The sequence below is a fragment of the Pygocentrus nattereri genome, chromosome 14 (assembly GCF_015220715.1).
Source record: "Pygocentrus nattereri isolate fPygNat1 chromosome 14, fPygNat1.pri, whole genome shotgun sequence".
NCBI classification, from domain to species: Eukaryota; Metazoa; Chordata; class Actinopteri; order Characiformes; family Serrasalmidae; genus Pygocentrus; species Pygocentrus nattereri.
In genome coordinates, this window is record NC_051224.1 from 15999100 (window position 1) to 16019437 (window position 20338).

The following is a 20338-nucleotide window of genomic DNA, read 5'->3' on the forward strand; positions in this document are numbered from 1 at the left end:
AGAATTGTGAGAAAAAAGTCAGAATTGTGAGATTAAAGTCAGAATTGTGAGAAAAAAGTCAGAATTGTGAGATTAAAGTCAGAATTGTGAGATTAAAGTCAGAATTGTGAGAAAAAAGTCAGAATTGTGAGATTAAAGTCAGAATTGTGAGAAAAAAGTCAGAATTGTGAGATTAAAGTCAGAATTGTGAGAAAAAAGTCAGAATTGTGAGAAAAAAAGTCAGAATTCTGACTTTAATCTCAGAATTCTAGCTGCCCTTTTTTTCTCAATGCCCCATTTTTATTTTTTTTTATAGTGGCCCTAATCCTCTTCCGTAGCCTACAGGTTTTCTCAAGGTCTGCGTTTACGCCAAATTGACATGATTGCTGATGAAATAGCAGGGAGTTCAGCAACTCTATCAAAAATGGCCAGAAAGGTGAGAGAGGCTTGTGTGATATCAATGGAAAAACTCAGAAGAAGGAAAGGCGCAGTTCATTGTTATAGACGAGAGTCACTTCAGGCATAAAAGAAAGGCAAGTATATTTTAATATGAGTATAGCATTTTGTGTAGTCTTGATGATGTTGAATGGACATACAGTTTTCGTCCTTTCAGTTTGTTAATCTTAAGACTTATTGCCAAGTAACAATGATGAATTTGTTGGTTACATGTAACAGGTGGTAACACTTTACTCAAATGCCGTGTTTAAGGCTAGGTGTCATCCTACACATGTCTCTTATGTCTGACTTTAACTTACATTTATAAAGGTTTATCACAACAAGTGTTAGTTGTCATAAAGGCCGGTTCTGTCAAGTTCAAAGCTGACATAATGAACACACCAATGTACAGATGTATGTCAGCATCGGGTTACAACACTTCACTTTCTGTGTGAAATAACATAGCATGTTATGACAACTGATGTTTTAGTGTTGTCATCTTTTTCACAGTTCTTCTATTCCTAATAGTGTCCATTTCAGATGCAATTCTTAAAACACATCATAGAACTCATAGGACATTTTAATGTTGGCTGTTGAGTCACTTTCTAGGGTTAGCAGATCCTGGCACATCTTTTTTAACCCAGGTACTTCCAGAAGACTGCAAATAAATTGTTGACAAAAGCAGCCTTTGTAACAATGAATGCTTGTTGGAGCCTTTATAAATCTTTATGTAGGTTTGTTTGTTGTCATGAAAGACGAAAGGAGGTTGTCACATGGTTTTATGAATACTGCCCTTCAGTAAAGCATTACCTAAAAGGCTAATATATTATGTAATTATGAGAGCAAGAAACTGAAGTATCAAATAAGTGTTTTGAATGTTTGAGGTTAATCCCTGTCCTGGGTTATTATTCATTAACCATAAGTTTTTCTTAATTTTTATTACTTTGTAACAGAAGATGGGACTAGGTGGCGATATAGCCATTTAAGCAGTTAATGTGATACTGATTTCCTTTTTATCTAACGGATAAGAGGACGGATGGCTGGGGGATGGAGGAGGAGGAAGTGGGTGTTCGGCATGCTTGGTGTGAAAGTTGGGGACACAAATCAAAGAAAGCCAGTCGAGCGGAGGTCCAGAAGGGAACTCATGCCACTCATCACTCAACATGTCAGGAGGGGATCCACTATCCTAAGTGATGAGTGGCGTGCCTACCAACAGACTCTACCTCAGCTTGGCTACAGGCATTACACAGTCAATCACAGCGTATCATATGTGGATGCTCAGACAGGGGCTCATACCCAGCATATAGAGAGGGCCTGGAGAACATACAAGGAAACAGTTTGGAGGCTTAGAGGTAACCAGACAGAAGAGCTGTTGAAGAATCACTTGACTGTAATTGAATGGTATGAATGGTTAGCAAAAAAGCATCATAATGGGCCTCTAGGACAGCTAATTCATGATCTTGGAAAACTCCATGAATGAGATGCCACATTAAACTTAACCAGACTTTAAGTCCTATTCATTTAGCAGGCAACCTGTAAAGACTATACATGGATTTTTGCACTGTAATGTTCATGCAGGACAAGTTACAATATAGTTATGTTTGAAGGAATTTCAAATGTGTCAAATTTTTAAAATTAATTAGCACTACAAATTGTCATGTCATGTTTGTCAGAAGTAAATACCCCTTTTAAATGTTTAGCAAATAGCTATAACAAAACTTTAATTCAAATTTGTTTATTATATGGAATAAAAATTCAAACAACTCACTTGTTCTCTTTTAATAAATTGTATTTTATGGTTGAATCAAAGGAAGAATTTGTGTGCCAGCTCATGTGTAATACTAGCAATAGTACTGACTAAACAGCCTGATTAAATGTCTGTACATTGTTTTTTGTCTTAACTTTAGATTAGGGGCTGCAAAATGTTTTATAAATGTTGACCAATTAATGTATAAATGACTTAACAGAAGGACTTTAGTTTGTAAATGACTTATAGGCATTTTTAGATATTTATATATATGGAATAGTTCCCACTTTAGATTAGGGGCTGCAAATAATTTATATGTAATGAACAGGCAATTTATAAAACATGAGTAAGAAAGTCACTACTGTTTGTTAATGTTTAACAAATCATTTGTAGGCCCAAAAAGTTTTAATGAATCTTACTGTGGTTCACAAAAGGCATGTTGAATTAGCAGATTTTTATTTTTTAATTTAATGTTTTTTTTTTGCCTGTTTGTCCATCATTCTTTATGTATAAATTGCATTTATTGCATATAGCAAAAGCACTTATGCAGAGAAAGGTCAGAGTCTAAAGATAACCCTGAGCTAAGATACTAAAGTCGGTGTAGGAGACATGCAGTACAGGAGGTTTTGAGGTTTTGCAGAAGCACTAGATTACAGTTCATTTAAATGCTTCACAGAGAGATGGAGCTCTCAGTCGCCTTTTAAAGATGGTGAGGAATTCTGCTGTTCAGTGGAAGTTTGTTCCACCACATGGGCTCCAATGGAAGAGTCTTGATGTTTGTCTTTTATGTGCCGTGGGTTAAGCTGGGCTGTACTTGAAGCTTAAATTGCTCTACGTCATCTGGTAGGAAGGAGCTGGTCCATTTTTTGGCTTTGCAGGCTGGTGCCAGAGTTTAAATGTGATGTGAACAGTTGCTGGACACGAGTGAAAAAATTGCAGCAGTGGGTTGATAAAAGAAAACCTTTTGATCACATGAAAGGTGACCATCATAGAGAGAAAGGATCAAATCGTCCAGATGATGTAGTGGAGAAACCTGCATGACAGCTTTGCAGTGACTGTAAACAGTCATCAACAACACCAGGTCTTCATACATATGCAGACAGGGAATAAGGAGTTCTCCATAGAGATGTGATGACAGTTCTACATGTTATTATATATGGGCCATTATAAAACCCTGATATCTTGTAAAGAGGACACATTGTAAACTGTATTGCCTAAATGCCACCTCTGCCATTAATCTATAAAACAATGAAGAACAACTCTGAAATACTTGATTAGTTCATGAATAATAGATCATTAAGTAGAAGTTTATAAATGTTTCAGTTTGAAAGGTTTTTTGTCTAAAGAACACCTAAACTTTAACTTTTGCAAATATTCTACTAACATATGAATTTTTATTGTAGTATGTACATAACTGATGAATAACTGCTGAATTCCTGAGCTATTCCTCATTTGTTAATCATGAAGAAAGTGCTTATAGGTGTCTTATAAAGTGCTGTTGATATATGAATTAATGACTTAAAGCTCTAAATGCATCATTAGTTCATGATTAGTTAATTATGAATTAAAAGAACATAAATGTTTTATAAATGAACGCTATTATAAAGTGTTACCGAACATTCCAGGTAGTGTTTCTTTTACGCATTGAGATTTTTTGCTTTTGAATTCAGACGTGTGATGCAGTGTGTAGTGAAACCAGATATACGGCACATTTGTATTTGGTTAGTACTTTAATTCATTCATTAAATACACATAGTGTAGAGAGCTTGTGTCTGCACAATTTACATGTGCAGCTGCTTTTTCATGGAAAACTATTTCCTGAAGCTCACAGTGCACAGTGGCCCAACTGTGTGAGTTTGCATAGTCAGCTGTTTCGTGGTTTTCTCTTAGCTCTTCAGTACGACCCATTCTACTGCCAATATTTGTTTATGGACATTGCACCTGAACTCAATAATTAGGAAGTGTCCACAAACCTTTGGCCATATAGCGTATCTTTGAAAAAATGTTAGCTAACCACTCCACACACGATCAAAGGTTGCCATAATACTCTGCTAACTGGTTAATTATCACACTGTTGATAGATGTGAGAGTTTACTTCAGTAAAACAGGACGTTGTGGATCTCCACTTAAGGGTTCCCGAAGATTCAAAAAGAAGTAGAAGTTAAATGGGACAATATGTCCCAAAACAACAAAATATTAACACTCATGTGTCCCCGTCAAGGTTCAGCTGCCCTGCATGCCAGCCAGATTTTCCTGTTGACTCTAAAAATTGTACCTGCAAATACAATGTTTCCAAAGCACTGAAATGATGAGTCACAGAATTTGTATTGCCATCATCTGCTTTATTCTTTTCAGGCTATGTTTCTGCCTTTCACAGGTCACAGAAAGATGTAATTTTAGGCTACAGAGCCCAAATTCCACTGTTATGCCCTGAAATTCAAGCCAGTAGTAATTTAATGTAGAAAAATTTAGAATTATCAAATCTCATTTCTGTTGATTTTCTGCCATCCAAAGGTAAGGCAAGCCTCCTCTTCCTCACCTTAAACTAAATGTTGACAAATGAAACTGGTCCATTTAGGTAGCTAACTAGTTATCCAGTAAAATCAGATCCAAGGCAGAATACAGTGGTAACAGTGTTAATGGGTACAGTATGCATGTGACTTAACTTGCTTTTTCACATCAGCACAAAAAACAACCCAGGCAGCGCTCTTATAAACAAAAATACCTAGAACATGAGCTTATCTGTACTTTAGTAGATGACACCATTTGGTTTGAGATGTTCCTCAGAAACATGTGCCCTGAGAAATATAACTGTTTCAAGAATAGTGGAGTAAAAAGAATAGTTTTCATTTTAGATGAAAAATATTCATAGAAAGTACACATTTTGTAAAATATAAATACAAAGACTACAGTGCAGTTAGTCGTCTTAGTTTTCACCATTAAAAATAAACTAGCTTTGTCTACAGCACAGAGTAGGAAGTAGGCTTTCTCCGGATTATGCACTTGTGCACTGCATTACAATTTATGTTGTAGTGCTAAAAACACAGTAAAAGCTTTTTATTTGAGAACACTTCAAAATCTTTTAGTGCACTTCGTTAGTTTGTGCAAAATGAAGCATAGAAAATGGCACAAGTCAAAGTAAACAAGAACAGAAAAGTAAGACATTTAAGATATACTGGCATGCTTTAAGAATGGACTAAGATAACAGGATATAGGCCTCAGCTTCAGGGTCTTTACTGAGAAAGGTGCTAAAGTCAGACTTTGGCTTTCTTGAACTTCAAAAATTACCAGCAAAGCCAGGTATTCTATGTTCGTTTCAAACTATTGTGTCTTGCACATAACAGGTGTGTTGCATAAACCACCTTTAAACATCGACACTAATTAGTGTGTCAGGCTTATACAGTTACTTCAAGTGCCAAGTTAGATAGAGATAAATACAAAATGTTTTACTTCATTTTTTTATAGAAAATGTTCTAGCTTCAAAATCCCTCAACCCAGATAGCACAGATTGTTAACCTTTAAAAGTTTGTCTTTAAATTTGAGAGATATTAGAGATGTTATATTTAGTCTTTCAATGCTGAGTCGATTCTTCATTTTCCTGAGTGCTTCTATTAACTAACGTTCATTCTTAACTGAACATTTGAAAGAGAGCAGGAAGTGAAAGCAGAAGGAGGGACGTGATGGAGAGCAATGAACATGACTCAGCTGCACTAACCACGACAGGCTTGGTGGTGGTCGTCGTAGATGTGGTGCTGGCTTTGGGAGGGAAGGTACCCACTACACTATTCAGAAAGCCTGAGAAGCTTGAGGTTTTAGTGAAGAGCTGGACATTTGAGGCACGAACTGTCTTGGTGCTGTTACTGGAGCTAGTGTTAGTTCCACTGTAGTTGGACAGGGTCAAAACGGCAGCCTGGACCCATGATTGTCCAATCTTACACATCAGAGGACCTCCTTTATTAGTCTGAGAGTGAGAGAGAAAGATTATGAGCCAGTGTTCCACAAACATATGTTGCCTACAATGTGGAGACAGCAATGTACTGCAAACGGATAAAGAACTAAATAAAACCAAACTACCACCAAATATCCAACATCTCATGGTAACTAACCTTCAGTAAGGTTTGCCAACATCAGCTCTGTGAAACTAGTAGCTTTTCAGCAGCTAAGTACATACACACACACACACACACACACACACACACACACACACACACACACACACACCCCTACTAAGCTGCTTCTCCTTCAGGGACGCGGAGGAGCTAAGTAGACTATTACTATTAGCATTTTTGTAAGATGCAAACTATGATTAAAAATTAGGCCAAAACATATGATAAGATTAATGAACAATAAGGATTTCAAAAAATGCATTTGTAAACAATTATATTCTCAGCTAGTGGAAGTCTCCTTAGCTAATGAGTGGATTTAAGGAGATTTAGGAAATGTCCGCCTGTTGATTCTCTGCCTCCAAAGCAAAGTTTGTGGCAGAACAAGAGACCCTCACCAAGCTGTTGGCCATATTGGATAACACCTCACACTCCCTGCATGCTACACTGGATAAACAGAGAAGCACATCCAGTGGCCGACTGTTACAGATGCTCTGCGCTAAAGAGTGCAGTGTGAGATTTTTCTGACCTACTGCTATAAGGCTCTACAACAATTCTCCTTACTGCAGAGACTGTACTGATCTCCTGCTGTGTGAACTGTGCTGAACTACATCACTGCATCTCCTCTCCTGTTAACACACACTGTGCAATACATCATAACCTGCTGCTGTAATGATACTTTATGTGCAATTTTATGTCTTGCTACTGAAACACTGCAATTTCCCTTCAAGATCAATAAAGTTCTATCTACCTACCTACCTAAAGCTAAGAAAAGCAGCCTCCTGGACTGAAATGTTGAGAAATTTGTCTAATCTATGTATCTAGCTTAGATTTCTAGTTATCCAGTACAATCAGATATAAAACAGTACATAGTGGTACCAGTATTGTAATATTTACAGTTTGTGTGTGACCTGACTTGCTTTTTCACATCAGTAGAAAAGCGATCCAGGCAGTACTTTTTTTATATACCACTAGAACAAATCCATAAATCTAACAGTGCTCCTGTATCTTCCTGTGCTTCTTGTACTTTGTAAATTCATTGTAGTGTAATAATAAAATGGATTCTAGAAGAATTTAAAAGCATGTTAATATACAGACCTGTTCTAAGGGCATGATTCCTGTGCAGATGCTGCTGTTAGATGAGGATGCATTGCCACAGTTCAGTATAGTGGTGTTAAACTGCTGAAGAGTCTGCTCAACTACAGCAGAAGGAAAACAAATATGAAGAAGAAGAAAAAATAAAATGTGATATCTATTGGAAATGGATACATGCATTGAAGAAGCAATGGCTTTACAGTGATTTTACAGTCAAGGGGTGTTTAGATACAATAGCAAAATACAGTATGATAAAATATGCCAGTGTTCAATGAATAGTGTATTGATTTAGTAATCAGAGATGAGGCTTTAATTAAAAGACTCAGACTCGAATTGCATGTTGACGTGTCTCACAACTTGACTTGGACTTTACATGACTTACATTTCAGCTTGAGAAAATGGACTGAATTAGCCATGTCAATCTTGATGTGATGAATAAGGAATTAGATCATTTGTTTACAACCTTGTCACCCAACTAAATCAATGATTTTGCCTGCACATTTTAGTATACTGCCATTCTCTCCCAGCTTGCAGTGGCATCAGGTGCAGCTTCAAATATCGAGCCTTTCATCATGTAATGCCGTGAAGCAATGATGAGGCGGATGCATACGCTGAGAGAAGCGAGATTTATTAAGGGCAAATCCACTATCAGGGTCAAAACGGTCCAGGGTCAACGAGCCAACATGGAGAGAACGAGCGACTGACATGACGAAAATGAACACAGGAAAAAGGCACAACACAGGCTGGAAGAATGACGCTAAATACAATACAATACAAAGACCAGCAAACTAACAGGAGAAACCACAGGGCTGAAATACAAGGAATAATGAGGGTTAACAGATACAGACATAAGTGTTTAACACAGGTGTAACAGTTGGGAACAAGGAGGCGGACACATATGCAGAGATAAGCGACTTTTATTAAGGGCAAATCCAGGGTCGTAGTTGAGACAGTCCAGATTCAGATATCCAACACGAAGCGCATGAGAGTCAGACATGATGAAATCTCAACACGAACACATGGACAGGACTGGGAGGAGCCAATCGTGTTAGTACCCTCCCCCAAAGGTGCACACACAGAGGCACGCCAAACAAAACCAAACAGAAAAGGACCAAAAACAGAGAACCAAACTAGACAGGGACAGGAGCCGGGACAGGAATTGGGGCAGACACCCTCAGGGTGTGGCCATGGGATAAGGAATGCTGTGGGGTGTGGCCACGGGATCAGGAATGCTGCGGGGTATGGCCACGGAATCAGGAATGCTGCGGGGTATGGCCACGGAATCAGGAATACCGCGGGGTGCGGCCACGGGATCAGGAATGCCGCGGGGTGCGGCCACGGGATCAGGAATTCAGGCTGGGGACAGCTGCTCCAACCTGGAGAAACAAACAGATACCGAACCCACTCTGCCATTCCCAAGGCTCATTCGAGCGATAGGTAGCTCACATTGGCGCTTGAAAATGGGCCGAGTACCATAGAAAGGGTTTTCTGAATGCTCCTTCCATCTAGCCTTGTCTTGTGCTGCAGGTTGCTCCTCCCTGCAGCGTTGCTCAAGATGGGCAGACCCAAGGCGCTTACCTGAGCTCTTGTCATCCACTCGAAGATGGGATGGTCCTTCATCTTCCTATGGGACTGACAAGACGCTCATGTCCCATCAGCACCAGGGGATTTGCTCTCACTGGCTTGATAGCGTTGGGACACGGGTAACTGGAGTTTCGTCCCAATGGAACAGCCACATGCCAGTGTGTCGCTTATCCGCTCCATCCTTTGGTGGCTGGTCTTTCTGTAACGGTTGGGAGCGAGGAGGCGGACACATATGCGGAGATAAGCGACTTTTATTAAGGGCAAATCCAAGGTCATAGTCGAGACAGTCCAGGTTCAGATATCCAACACAAAGCGCACGAGAGTCAGAGATGACGAAATCTCAGAACAGACAAACCGATCCAATAGAACAAACAAAGACCATAATATAATCAACAAAGACCAGCGACAACTAGTGGCAAATGAGGGTAAATGAGGGACAGGCGGGAACACAGGTGGAAACAATCAGGGGTGGGGTCAAGAAACAAGGGAGCTGGACTAAAAACCAAAACAAAAACACAACACGAACACATAGACAGGACTGGGAGGGGCCAGTCCTGACAACAGGTGATTACAAACACGGGCAGGGTCTGGAAACAAGGGAGCAGGACCAGGAAGAAACAAAACAAAGAATCACAAGGACAAGACCAAAACAAAACACAAGCACATGGAGGACTTGGAGGGGCCAATCGTGACACATTGTAACAAAAACTTTCAGTCTGACGGACAGAATAAAGCCCTAATTGCAGTAATTGCTGTTTCGAATTGAAAGGGTCAAAACAAGTTAAAATGATTGGCTACCATATAGTTTGGATAGCAAGTATTCTAGCTAGGGTATTGTCTCATTTACCTGTAGTGGCCAACTAATCCAGATGAAGTTTTAGTACGTTACAGATTGTATTCCTTTAAAACATACTAAAACTGTATTGGCTATTATGCAAGCTAACTATCACAGTTGCTATAAAAACTACAGACCGACCTACTGGTTTAAGTTGTTTTGCCTTTTTCATTGACATATTGCACTTACTGTGTGTAGTGCTTCAGGACTGTCATTCAGACATTCTTCTATAAAATAAAGAGTCCTTGTTTGAAGCTGATAGATTTAATTTAGGTGTTTAGTTGGGCACAATGCAGTAGCTGAAGTTTATGAGACTAAACAAAAGTTCCATGGATGTCCAGGAGCACTAGACTCGACTCGGACTTGCATGAAGCGACTTGTGAACATCTCTTGTCATTAATGGTCATAATAAACAAGATATACTACCAAGCAATATAGTTTGTTAAAAATAGATTGTTTTACATTTTCAATTCATAAAGTAGATTAAGGATTAACACATAATTTAACGATTATGCATGCCACATATGTGAATAGCAAGTTTTTTACGATATTAGATGTGGCTCATCAAATCAGATTCTACAGCACACAGAAATAAACATACCTCCTCCTCCTGAACCCCAGCCAGCTGCCCAGCACTGAGTGTTGACAGGGAAGCTGTTGTCCCCCAGGTCCACACATATGGGCTGAATGTAGTTTGTGAGTGTTGGCTTGCGAGACAACTGCAGTACTGCTACATTGTTTGCTGTACCAGTGCTCAGTGAGATTTTAGTCACATTGACAGAAACCTCGTTGGTGTTGGAGCCGTTCTGTTTGAGCCGACCCAGAATTACAGTCCAGTCAGAAGCATTGATGGAGCTGTGAGATTAGGTACAGTAGAATATCAAATCTTACAATTAGCATTGATGTTTGTTGATGTGGTTTTGATTCTTGACTTTTGAGTTTCATATCACTAATTCTGTCGTTTTTACCTTGAGAAGCAATCAGCAGAGCTCAAGACAAACTGCTCAGCTACCAGTGTTCCTCCACAGACATGAGTACCATTACGTTGCAGGCTGACCATCCATGGCCACACACCAGCAAATGCCAAGGAGTTGCCGCCTCCTGTAATGGTATTCAGCTTGGCGCTGCCACACACCACAGCTGGAGGAAGAGAGGAAATAAAGTAATTAAAGACTAATTTTACTTAGCAGTGTGCCTTGAACTATTCCCTTTGCCTGATAATGAAGCTCTGGTCACAGAAGACTTCTCTAGGCATAGTCCACAGCAAATGCTGATAACCTTACGTGAAGCAGTAGTTGTAGAGACCGTGGTGGTTGTAGCAACAGTAGGCAGGCCGGCACAGGACACACTCAGGTCTCCATCAGTGCCAGTGGAAGTGAATGTGACAAAGCCTGGCTGGTTGCTGGTGATCTGCTGGTTGACCCAGTCTTGGTACTGAGACACTCTAGTATACACTCCAGGGTAATTTGGCAGAGCACAGCCAATACCAAAGCTCACAATGCCTGCCTGGACCCAAACACCATTCTGTTTGCTGACCAGTGGACCTCCAGAGTCTCCCTGTGTAAGTAAATAGATATGCACGTGTATACAATGAGCACCCTTAAATAGAAAAAGGAACAATGCAAGCAGCAAAGGAAAAATATCAAGACATTACCTGACAGGAGTCTTTGCCCCCTGCCAACAAACCAGCACAGACCATGTTGTCAGTGATATTTCCAACTCCGTATAAACAGTCACATTTCCTGTTTCCAACAATTGGGACTTGTACTTCCTGCAGGGTCCCGGGAGAAGGGAGACTTTCTGAGGAAACACACATTGAACATAATTTTGACTCATTTAGCAATGTCATGAAATTTCACGGAGGTGTGAAAATGTGCCTTAATTGCAAATATGACTCTACAAACTTTGGCATACAATTGTGTGTGAAATACCTAATTAAATCTGTGGTGTAATGATCACGTCTCATGAAAGTAATTATGTTACACTCTTTGTTATGGGGATGCCAACTCTGCTCCTATAAATCCACCCTCATAAAGAGATCAAGTCTAATACAACCCTAATCTTCCTGACCCAGAAAGTCTTCAGAAAGGCCTTTGTTTTTAGCCCGGATCCATACACTTGGTGTGTTAATTGCCACCAAACTGTAAATGATGGGTCAGCAAAGTATGGCCTGACTCTATTCTATGTTTACTGTAAAAACCAAAAGCAAAGATTTTATTAGCAACAAAAATGGAAAATGCCCTTCTCTATCTGAAGGACAAAATGACAGGTTTTATTGTTTTCTTAGTGAAAATAAGTTAATGCATCCTCTACAGGGAAATTTAAATATGGCATTTTTCTGCACATCAAGGTAAACTATGTATGTTAAACTCAGTAAATGAACAGCATTAAAATGTGCAGTATAAATGTAAATTTGACGTTATTTGATGTTTTATCGCACAATTTTTATTTATTTGCTAAGTTTAACATATTGGAAAAAACAAATAAAATAAAATGTTCCATAACTTTTGCCCAGGCCACATTTTATCTTTTATTTTCCAAGATCTTAATTTCAGCAATTTAAAACAGTAAAAACAAAAGTATGCTCTCTGAAGAGGATGTGTGAACTTATCTTCACTTAGAAAATCAACAAGACATGACATTTTGACCAGAAGCGCTCAAACTTTTGCATACAACAATAAGCATTTGAGCGAGGGCCATGAAAACGTGGGGGGGTCTTGCAAACAAGGTGACTACAGTTTGAACAACTTGCAGGGGAAGGTTTTTGCATTAATTAAAAAGATCAGAGACGCTTTGACAATGGCAGCAGACATAGCGGATAGTACGTCTAGTTTGTGTGATAAGCTGCAGTTTTAGTAAATGGAACGTTAAATTCAGGCACACTGTGGGCACCTATTGAACCTGCAACGAAGCACATTTTACCCATTTTACCTCATGTGTACATCTTGTCCTTAGAACGATGTAGGATTACATATTAGCAGAGCAGCAAATAACCTTATTTTATAGACGTTTACTAAAAGAATAAAGGATTTGTTTTAGGCACTTACACTGTATAAGACTAAGTGTATGCAGAACAGTACGCGTTGTGAATCAAACATATGAGGTACATAGGATGTGGCCTCAATCTGTTTCAGTTTGATAAAGTATGTCTCCTCATTTCTCACCTCCTACGGCGATGTTTCCCCAGCCAGTGACCCAGGTCAGAGTGCCATTGAAGAACGTGCTTCTGGCTGCAGCCAGGCAAACAGGCTTAATATAATTAGTGAAGGTCACGCTAGAGTTCAGCTGCAGCAGAGCGATGTCGTTGTCTTTCGTGAATGAACTGTAGTTGGAATGTACGATGACTTGAGAAACAGATCTGGACACTGAATTTGGGTTACTTGAGGACAGTGCCTGCATACCCAGATACACGGTCACATGTGAAGCATCAGAACTGAAAAAAGAGGAAAGCTTATTACCATCTGGTAAATGTTCTTGTCACAGTATTATAAGGGACTCAGATTTTGTTCAGTGTGACACCTTGGAAAGCAGTGGGCTGCCGTTAGAACCCAGTTAGAGTTGATGAGGGATCCACCGCAGAAATGGCCGTCACTATCCTGCAGACTAACTTGCCAAGGCCAAGACCCTGGAGAAGCATCCTGTCCTCCCACTATCCTGGTATTTAGAGGAGCCACACCACACACTGACAAAGAGAGAGGAGCAACTTTAGATTAGATTCTAGTTAGGTGGGTGACTGACCTGGATTGTGTGGGTTGCATCACACAGTGTAATGAAGGGAGACTGACTAAAGCAAAACGGACTGCTTGTATTTCTTCCTTTGATTGTCAAAAAATAAGACTTCAACTTACATCATCTGCCACTTTCTTCTCTCTTAAACTAAGGCTGGCTTGACATGATGAAGCCTTAAATGCAGTTAGTTGCATGTGACTCGTCTGTATAGTTTTCCATGAGTTAGTTACAGGCACTATTTATCATTTTTCCAGCTGTCATTGCATAATTTTTTTCTCATATCTGTATATTGGTCTTTTATCAACCTATCTAAGGATCTAAAGTTCTTTATGATACATTTGAGGGTTTAATCTGTTGTGTGTATTTCAAGGTTCTGTTTTATTTTTTGATCTGGTGAAATCAGGTGTACCATTCGCCATGATCATGTGATGCGTTACTACTGTTTGGCAAAATTGAGATGCTTGCAGCTGTTGCGACGTGGTTTCAAGTGAGTTGCAGGATACTTTACGTCATGAAACTTGAGGGCAATTTAGTTTCATTTAAGTTTCAATGAATTTGCATGCATTAAAGCACATGAAAGTTTACATCTATATGAAGTTGCATGAAAGTTTACATTGTTTAAAGCCAGACTAAACACAGTTCTATGTTTACAATATTTTGGTGTAGACCTATATGTTCAATGTCAGTCATTTTTTGTTTTGAATTTGACAAAAAACGAGGGGAAAAAAAGAATTAACTTTATACTCCACCCACTGTAACAATGGAGCACTTTGTATTTGACACAGACTGGATTGTTTTGTTCACAATCACTTGTTATATTTATATTTTGTTATTTATTTATTTTTTATTGTTGCTATCTAAACAAAATCTTGTCTCTTCAAAATGTAACTTAAAAAAGTGAAGGGGTAAAAAAACATTCTGAACTTAGTTAACTAACTGAAGTTAATGTAACAAGATTTTTTCTTTCTGTTGGTCCATTTGTCATGAAATTTTAACACAATGTAATGGGAAGCTGGCCTATAAAATTCTGAAAAAAAAGAAAGGAAATAACAAACCAAGTATAGAGACATTTTTTCCTGATAGTGAGAATATGCAATAAATTGTAATACAACCCCATTTCCAATGAAGTTGGGACGCTGTGCAAATCATAAATAAAAACAGAATACGATGATTGCAAATCCTTTTCAACCTATATTCAATTGAATACACAACAAAGACAAGATATTTAATGTTCAAACGGATAAACTTTGTTTTTTGGAAGTATTCATTCATTTTGAATTTGATGCCTGCAACATGTTCCAAAGAAGTTGGGACAGGGGCATGTTTACCACTGTGTTATATCACCTTTCCTTTTAACAACACTCAATAAGGGAACTAAGGACACTAATTGTTGAAGCTGTGTCTGTGGAATTCTTTCCCATTCTTGCTTGATGTACAACTTCAGTTGCTCAACAGTCCGGGGTCTCCGTTGTCGTATTTTGCACTTCATAATGCGCCACACATTTTCAGTGGGAGACAGGTCTGGACTGCAGGCAGGCCAGTCTAGTACCTGCACTCTTTTACTATGAAGCCACAGTTGTTACATGTGCAGAATGTGGCTTGGCATTGTCTTGCTGAAATAAGCAGGGACGTCCCTGAAAAAGACGTTGCTTGGATGGCAGCATATGTTGCTCCAAAACCTGTATGTACCTTTCAGCATTAATGGTTCCTTCATAGATGTGCAAGTTACCCATTCAATTGAATATAGGTTGAAAAGGATTTGCAAATCATCGTATTCTTACACAACATCCCAACTTCATTGGAATTGGGGTTGTACAATATAAATGTAAAAAATGTTAGAAGTATTTTTAAATGTCTTATTTAATATTTCAAAGGTATTGGGGTATTTCTCCATCCATTTTCTAAGCCGTTTGGTATTGGGCTATTGTATTCTCTAAATTCTATACTGTAATTATCAAATTACAGTATTTTTTGTCAAGTTGTCTGCCTCACAATTTGATCATCACTTTTCAAATATGAGAACATAAGGCATTATGTTGATTTTATTGTAACTTCTCTCTCATTGTTCATTGTTCACAGCTCTTCTCATTCTGGACACATCTAACATTTCTTACTGTCTTTACAGCTTTCTACTAATTATTACAAAGCATAAAAAAGTTGAATACCAAATTCACTGTGACGTATTTGACTTTGTTGTAGAAAATTCAATAATTTTTCAAATATTGTTTTGGATTAATTAATAAAAATAAGAAATAACTTACCATTCAACTGTGAGTGGCACCCTGAAAGAAGCAGAACACTGTCAATGCTCAGTCATTCAGTAACATTTACTGTGGATCAACTACAGAGTATTTTTTGCTCCAAGTTCAAGCAGATAAATTAAAATGAGATAAATCAAGCAAAATAGAATAGCACATTCACTGAATCATTTATATCTTCATCTTTTATCTGTTGTTTCAGGACAGCAATTCTGTGAATACTCAAGTATTCCGGCAGACTAACTTGCAAGACCTTTTCAAAGATCACACTTATTCCAATGGAGGGGTCCTGTAAATGGCTGAGTTTATGTTGTGTGTCTGACATATTGTTCTTTTGCCTCTGCCCTTTGCTGTTTCCTTTGTTTTTTTCCTTTGTAATGAAGTGTGATGAGAGCTCAGGATCAGACCAGATCTTTTGTTTGAGAAAAGTGAATGGCTATCTGAACTAAATATAGTGACTCTTTTGATATTAGGACAGTGGGCACACAAAAGCAAAAGTCTGGGCAACCCTGGCTGAATGGTGAAAATAAGTGAACACATCCTCTACAGAGAATGCACTACTCCACTTTTTAGTGCAAAAGTTCTAGCACAATGAATATTTTATGTCATAAATTATGCATGTAAACTTTGCACAAAAAAGTACACCCGAACCATTGCATGACTGTGCATATATACAGCGACCTGGTGAAATTCCATGTTCTGTTTATATTAGTGAAAGTAAATTAGCACATTCTTTACAAAGAACAAATTTAAATGTGAATTTTATTTTATATTATGTTTGGGTTTATACACATAAAGTCTACAATATACAGAGAACACATAACTGCATGTTTTAATGCATAATTAGTGTTTATTTGCTGAACTAAACACATTGAAAAAAATGAGACATAAAAAGTGGCACATACAAAGATTATGGCACATTTATGTTTCAATTTTTTCCAATATGTTAAACTCAACAGACAGCTAGAAACGGTGCAAGTTTGTTCTTTATAGAGGACATTTGAACTTATTTTTTGTTTACTTAGAAAATCAAAAGTAAAAAAATTTGTCATTTGAAAATATTTACAGTACTGTTCAAATGTTTACTCTGTACAACAGTTCCACTACTTTTTTGGTTTACTTTAGTTATCAGCACTATTTTTTGTATAATATCTTAGTTACTGAAGTATAGCTAGTTAAGTTTTACAGACTGAAGAGTCTTTTGCCCAAAAAGCTCCCCAGCATTTTTTGCAATTTTGTTGATTTCTGTTTTTAATTATACTGTAACAAAAATACATTTAATTATAAGTAATTATGTGTTTTCCAATTTTTCATCAGTTCCATTTTCATAGTAGTATTTTGTGTCATATACATGTACTTGTTCTTCAGGTTTACTGGTTCAGGAACACTATTAGTGGGTGAAATCCAGCCCCTCTGGTTTCTGATCAGAATGGCAATGATGCCCAGAGCCATTTGAGTTCTCAAAAATGTGTGACTCTGCTACTTTATGGCGAAATGGATAAGACATTATGTAGCTATTTGATATGCAGTCATTTGTTCATTGCTATATAAAACTGTCTATTTAAAATAATGGAGTTGATTTACAATTGCATTGCTCTAAAAATACAAAGTAACTAAATCAAATATAAAGCTAGAACCTGTTAAGTAACGTTTTTTTTTTTGCGGCAATGGATTCCATTTACATTTTAGAAAATTGTATTTACAAAGCTATTAAATTGGTTACTAAGCATTTATGTAGTCAAAAAACACATAGAATACCCACAAATAACCTCAATAAAATAAGTCATGAGTTTATTGTTCAGTGAGTTTTAACCATTTCCAGAGCTCTCCTTGTGGAAATACAGTCTTATTTGTAGTTAATTAAAATAAATCACGTGTCATTGACCAAAGAAAAACATGTATCTCCATTTTGGAAACTGCTCTTTAGATTGTAGACATGAGCATAACACACATGAGCACACGTCAGTACACATGAGCATAACAGCAGAGCTATACTGTGTAGGGTCCTTTTTTTGTCAATAATGTGTAGGTAGTTTGACCAGAAGAGGATAGACCCCCCTGGTGAGCCTGGTTCCTCCCAAGGTTTCTTCCTCAGCTCTGAAGGAGTTTTTCCTTGCCACCGTTGCCCCTGGCTTGCTCCCCTGGGGGTTTTTCATGTTAAATCTTTGTCTTTACTGGAATCCTGTGAAGCTGCTTTGTGACATCTGTTGTTAAAAGTGCTGTACAAATAAATGTTTATTTGAAATTGATATTGTATGACAAATTCATGATGAATGAGAAATGCTCCAAAACTGTTCAGAATAAAATTTCTTTACATTAACTTACATTGACTGTCAAGAATGTTTTTGCCTACTCTGGTAAAGCTACCATTATGGAGGTACTTATTTTTCTTTGGACGGTGATGATGTGCTTCTCATTTATTTAGAAAATACATATGATGGCTTGGGGTAGGACATTTTTCTGCACATTTCAGTGTTCAATTTTTACTTATTTGCTGAGCTGAGATATTGGAAGACAACAAAACACAAAATATGAAATGTGCCATAAATTCTGCACAAACTACATTTTGTTTTATTTTTTTAATACGTGAAATTCAGCAAATAAACAGCTATTTTAAAGTTATAACAGAATTGTCTGTAGGGATGTGTTTTTTCTCTTAGAAAATCTACAAAGTGTCATTCGACCAGGGGTGCCCAAACCTTTGCATTAGTATATAATACATCTTTTCTCAAACTCATTCTAAAAAAATTTAACTCAATAGAAATATGTGAATTTTCAAATGATAATATAATGAAGGCTTAAGCTCCACCCACACTCGGCATAGCCAAGTCAGGTCATAACCACTGACACTCATTTTCTAACTAGAGTATCCAAATATGTCTGTATACTTTGTACTAATGATGACATTCACACAAGTTCGCTAATCACTCCAACACCTGCATTCATAAAATGAAGTTAATTTTTAACTGTATTTTTTTGGATATTGCAGAGAAATTTCTGAACATGTTGTTCATATGTGGATTTATTATAGATTATATAGTACAAAATGACCTGAAAAAACATATTTATTAAAATAACAATATAGTCTTCTCTAAATAAAACAATAGAACAATGAGGTTTCAATAAGACTTCTGTAAAATCTGATCTCAGTAGTAAGCCAATAGTGAAAAGTCTCTAACATCATTCAAAGGCTAGATTTGTGGATTTCTTTCATGCTTAAGTAGATAACAGCTAATTGTTTGTCTAAATGTCTAAACTTTTAATACAAAAATATATTGTGTAAAATTGTGCATTGTGTATTATTTAGTAAAGAAAATGGTTCTACATAGAACCATTAACACTCAAAGAACCTTTTGCATGATTAAAGGGTTCTTTGCATTGTGACAGGGTTCTTCAGAACCATCTACAGCACATTCTTATAATAGCACCATAAAGAGTTCTTCTTCTTGTAACAAGCTTGACATTGTAATAATAGAGGAATGCTTTTTGCTGCTATTATTATAATTAAAAATTTTTTGTAATCATTAATACATTAATGAGTTATTAAATACATAGTTAAGAAACAACAAAAAGTACATAAGGTTTCCTGGCCCTGATCTTGAAAGACAGTAGTAGTACTTATTAAATGACTTCTCTGCAACAAAGACAAGAAAAAATGGGGGTGTAGGTTGTTGTAGGATGCTTTGGGGAGGGAGCCATTTAAAGTGTAGCCTAGGGCCATTGAACAACTTAATCTGCCTCTGGTAGAAATATATGATGACTGTGTTTTTAAACCTGAAACTGGTCTAAGTGCTTTTTAATTAGTCATTAAATGTAAACATGCTGCTGTTTCCTTGTGTGCACAAACTGGTAATGTGAGTTCTGTTCTCAACAGGTCTGAAATAAACACAAATATCTGTACTCAGTAGGTAAATGAGCAGGAGCGCATAAAACATACGAACAAGCCAAATTAGGAACCTACCTTTGGCTAGGAAGCCGATTAAAAGCGCCAAACTCAGTGTCCTCAACATCGTCACCACTCAGAATGAAACTGTCTTACCACATTTCAGACTTTCATACACTTCCTCAGCACCTGAGACTCAGACACACCCACACCTCCACCCCCTCCACCCACCCCTCCACCCACCCTCTTAGAACAACTGATGACTGATGTGAAACTTGTTCATCTGCTTATATAAAAAGCACAAAACTGATTTCTGATTAATGTAAATCTTCCTTTAACAATGATCCACGTATGTGTGTGTATATATATGTTCCATAACTAAACAGGTACTTAAGAATCCTCAAATGGAAAGGTTCTCTAACCAAGTGTGGTTCTTATGTCATTGATCCAATGGCACCTTTATTTACGCTCAAAACATGTCTCAAATTTCCTTTTTCCTGTATCACCAGTTTAATTGTCTGTTCTAAAAAAAATCACATTAAAAGTAGAAATACATTATTTTATATACAGTATTTTATAAGCATCCTGAAATTTAGGCTCCCAGGTACTTGGCTGTATCATAGCAAGACTCATTAAGGTGTCCATACGCAGCAGATTTCCTGGTACACAAGAACAAAAGGCAGTGATGGT

The 20338-nt window shown here is 37.6% G+C and overlaps 1 protein-coding gene across 2 annotated transcripts in view; it reads right to left on the reverse strand.

Annotated features, from left to right (window-relative positions):
* LOC108432049 (transmembrane protease serine 9-like) overlaps positions 1 to 19800 on the reverse strand; it is a 65639-nt gene extending 45839 nt beyond the window's left edge. The window contains exons 1-10 of one of the 2 annotated variants that reach the window (XM_017705602.1): positions 19727 to 19800; positions 15769 to 15789; positions 13298 to 13460; positions 12943 to 13211; positions 11433 to 11578; positions 11062 to 11335; positions 10747 to 10918; positions 10380 to 10633; positions 7363 to 7463; positions 4483 to 6122 (exon numbers count right to left, since the gene is read on the reverse strand). In XM_017705602.1, the coding sequence (XP_017561091.1) occupies positions 5790 to 6122; positions 7363 to 7463; positions 10380 to 10633; positions 10747 to 10918; positions 11062 to 11335; positions 11433 to 11578; positions 12943 to 13211; positions 13298 to 13460; positions 15769 to 15789; positions 19727 to 19775 (1782 nt within the window). In that variant the 5' untranslated portion in view covers positions 19776 to 19800 and the 3' untranslated portion in view covers positions 4483 to 5789. Of the gene's footprint in view, positions 1 to 4482; positions 6123 to 7362; positions 7464 to 10379; positions 10634 to 10746; positions 10919 to 11061; positions 11336 to 11432; positions 11579 to 12942; positions 13212 to 13297; positions 13461 to 15768; positions 15790 to 19726 lie in introns of those variants that run through there. The other variant, XM_037544603.1, reaches the window with a different exon arrangement.
* Between the last annotated feature and the right edge of the window lie 538 nt (positions 19801 to 20338).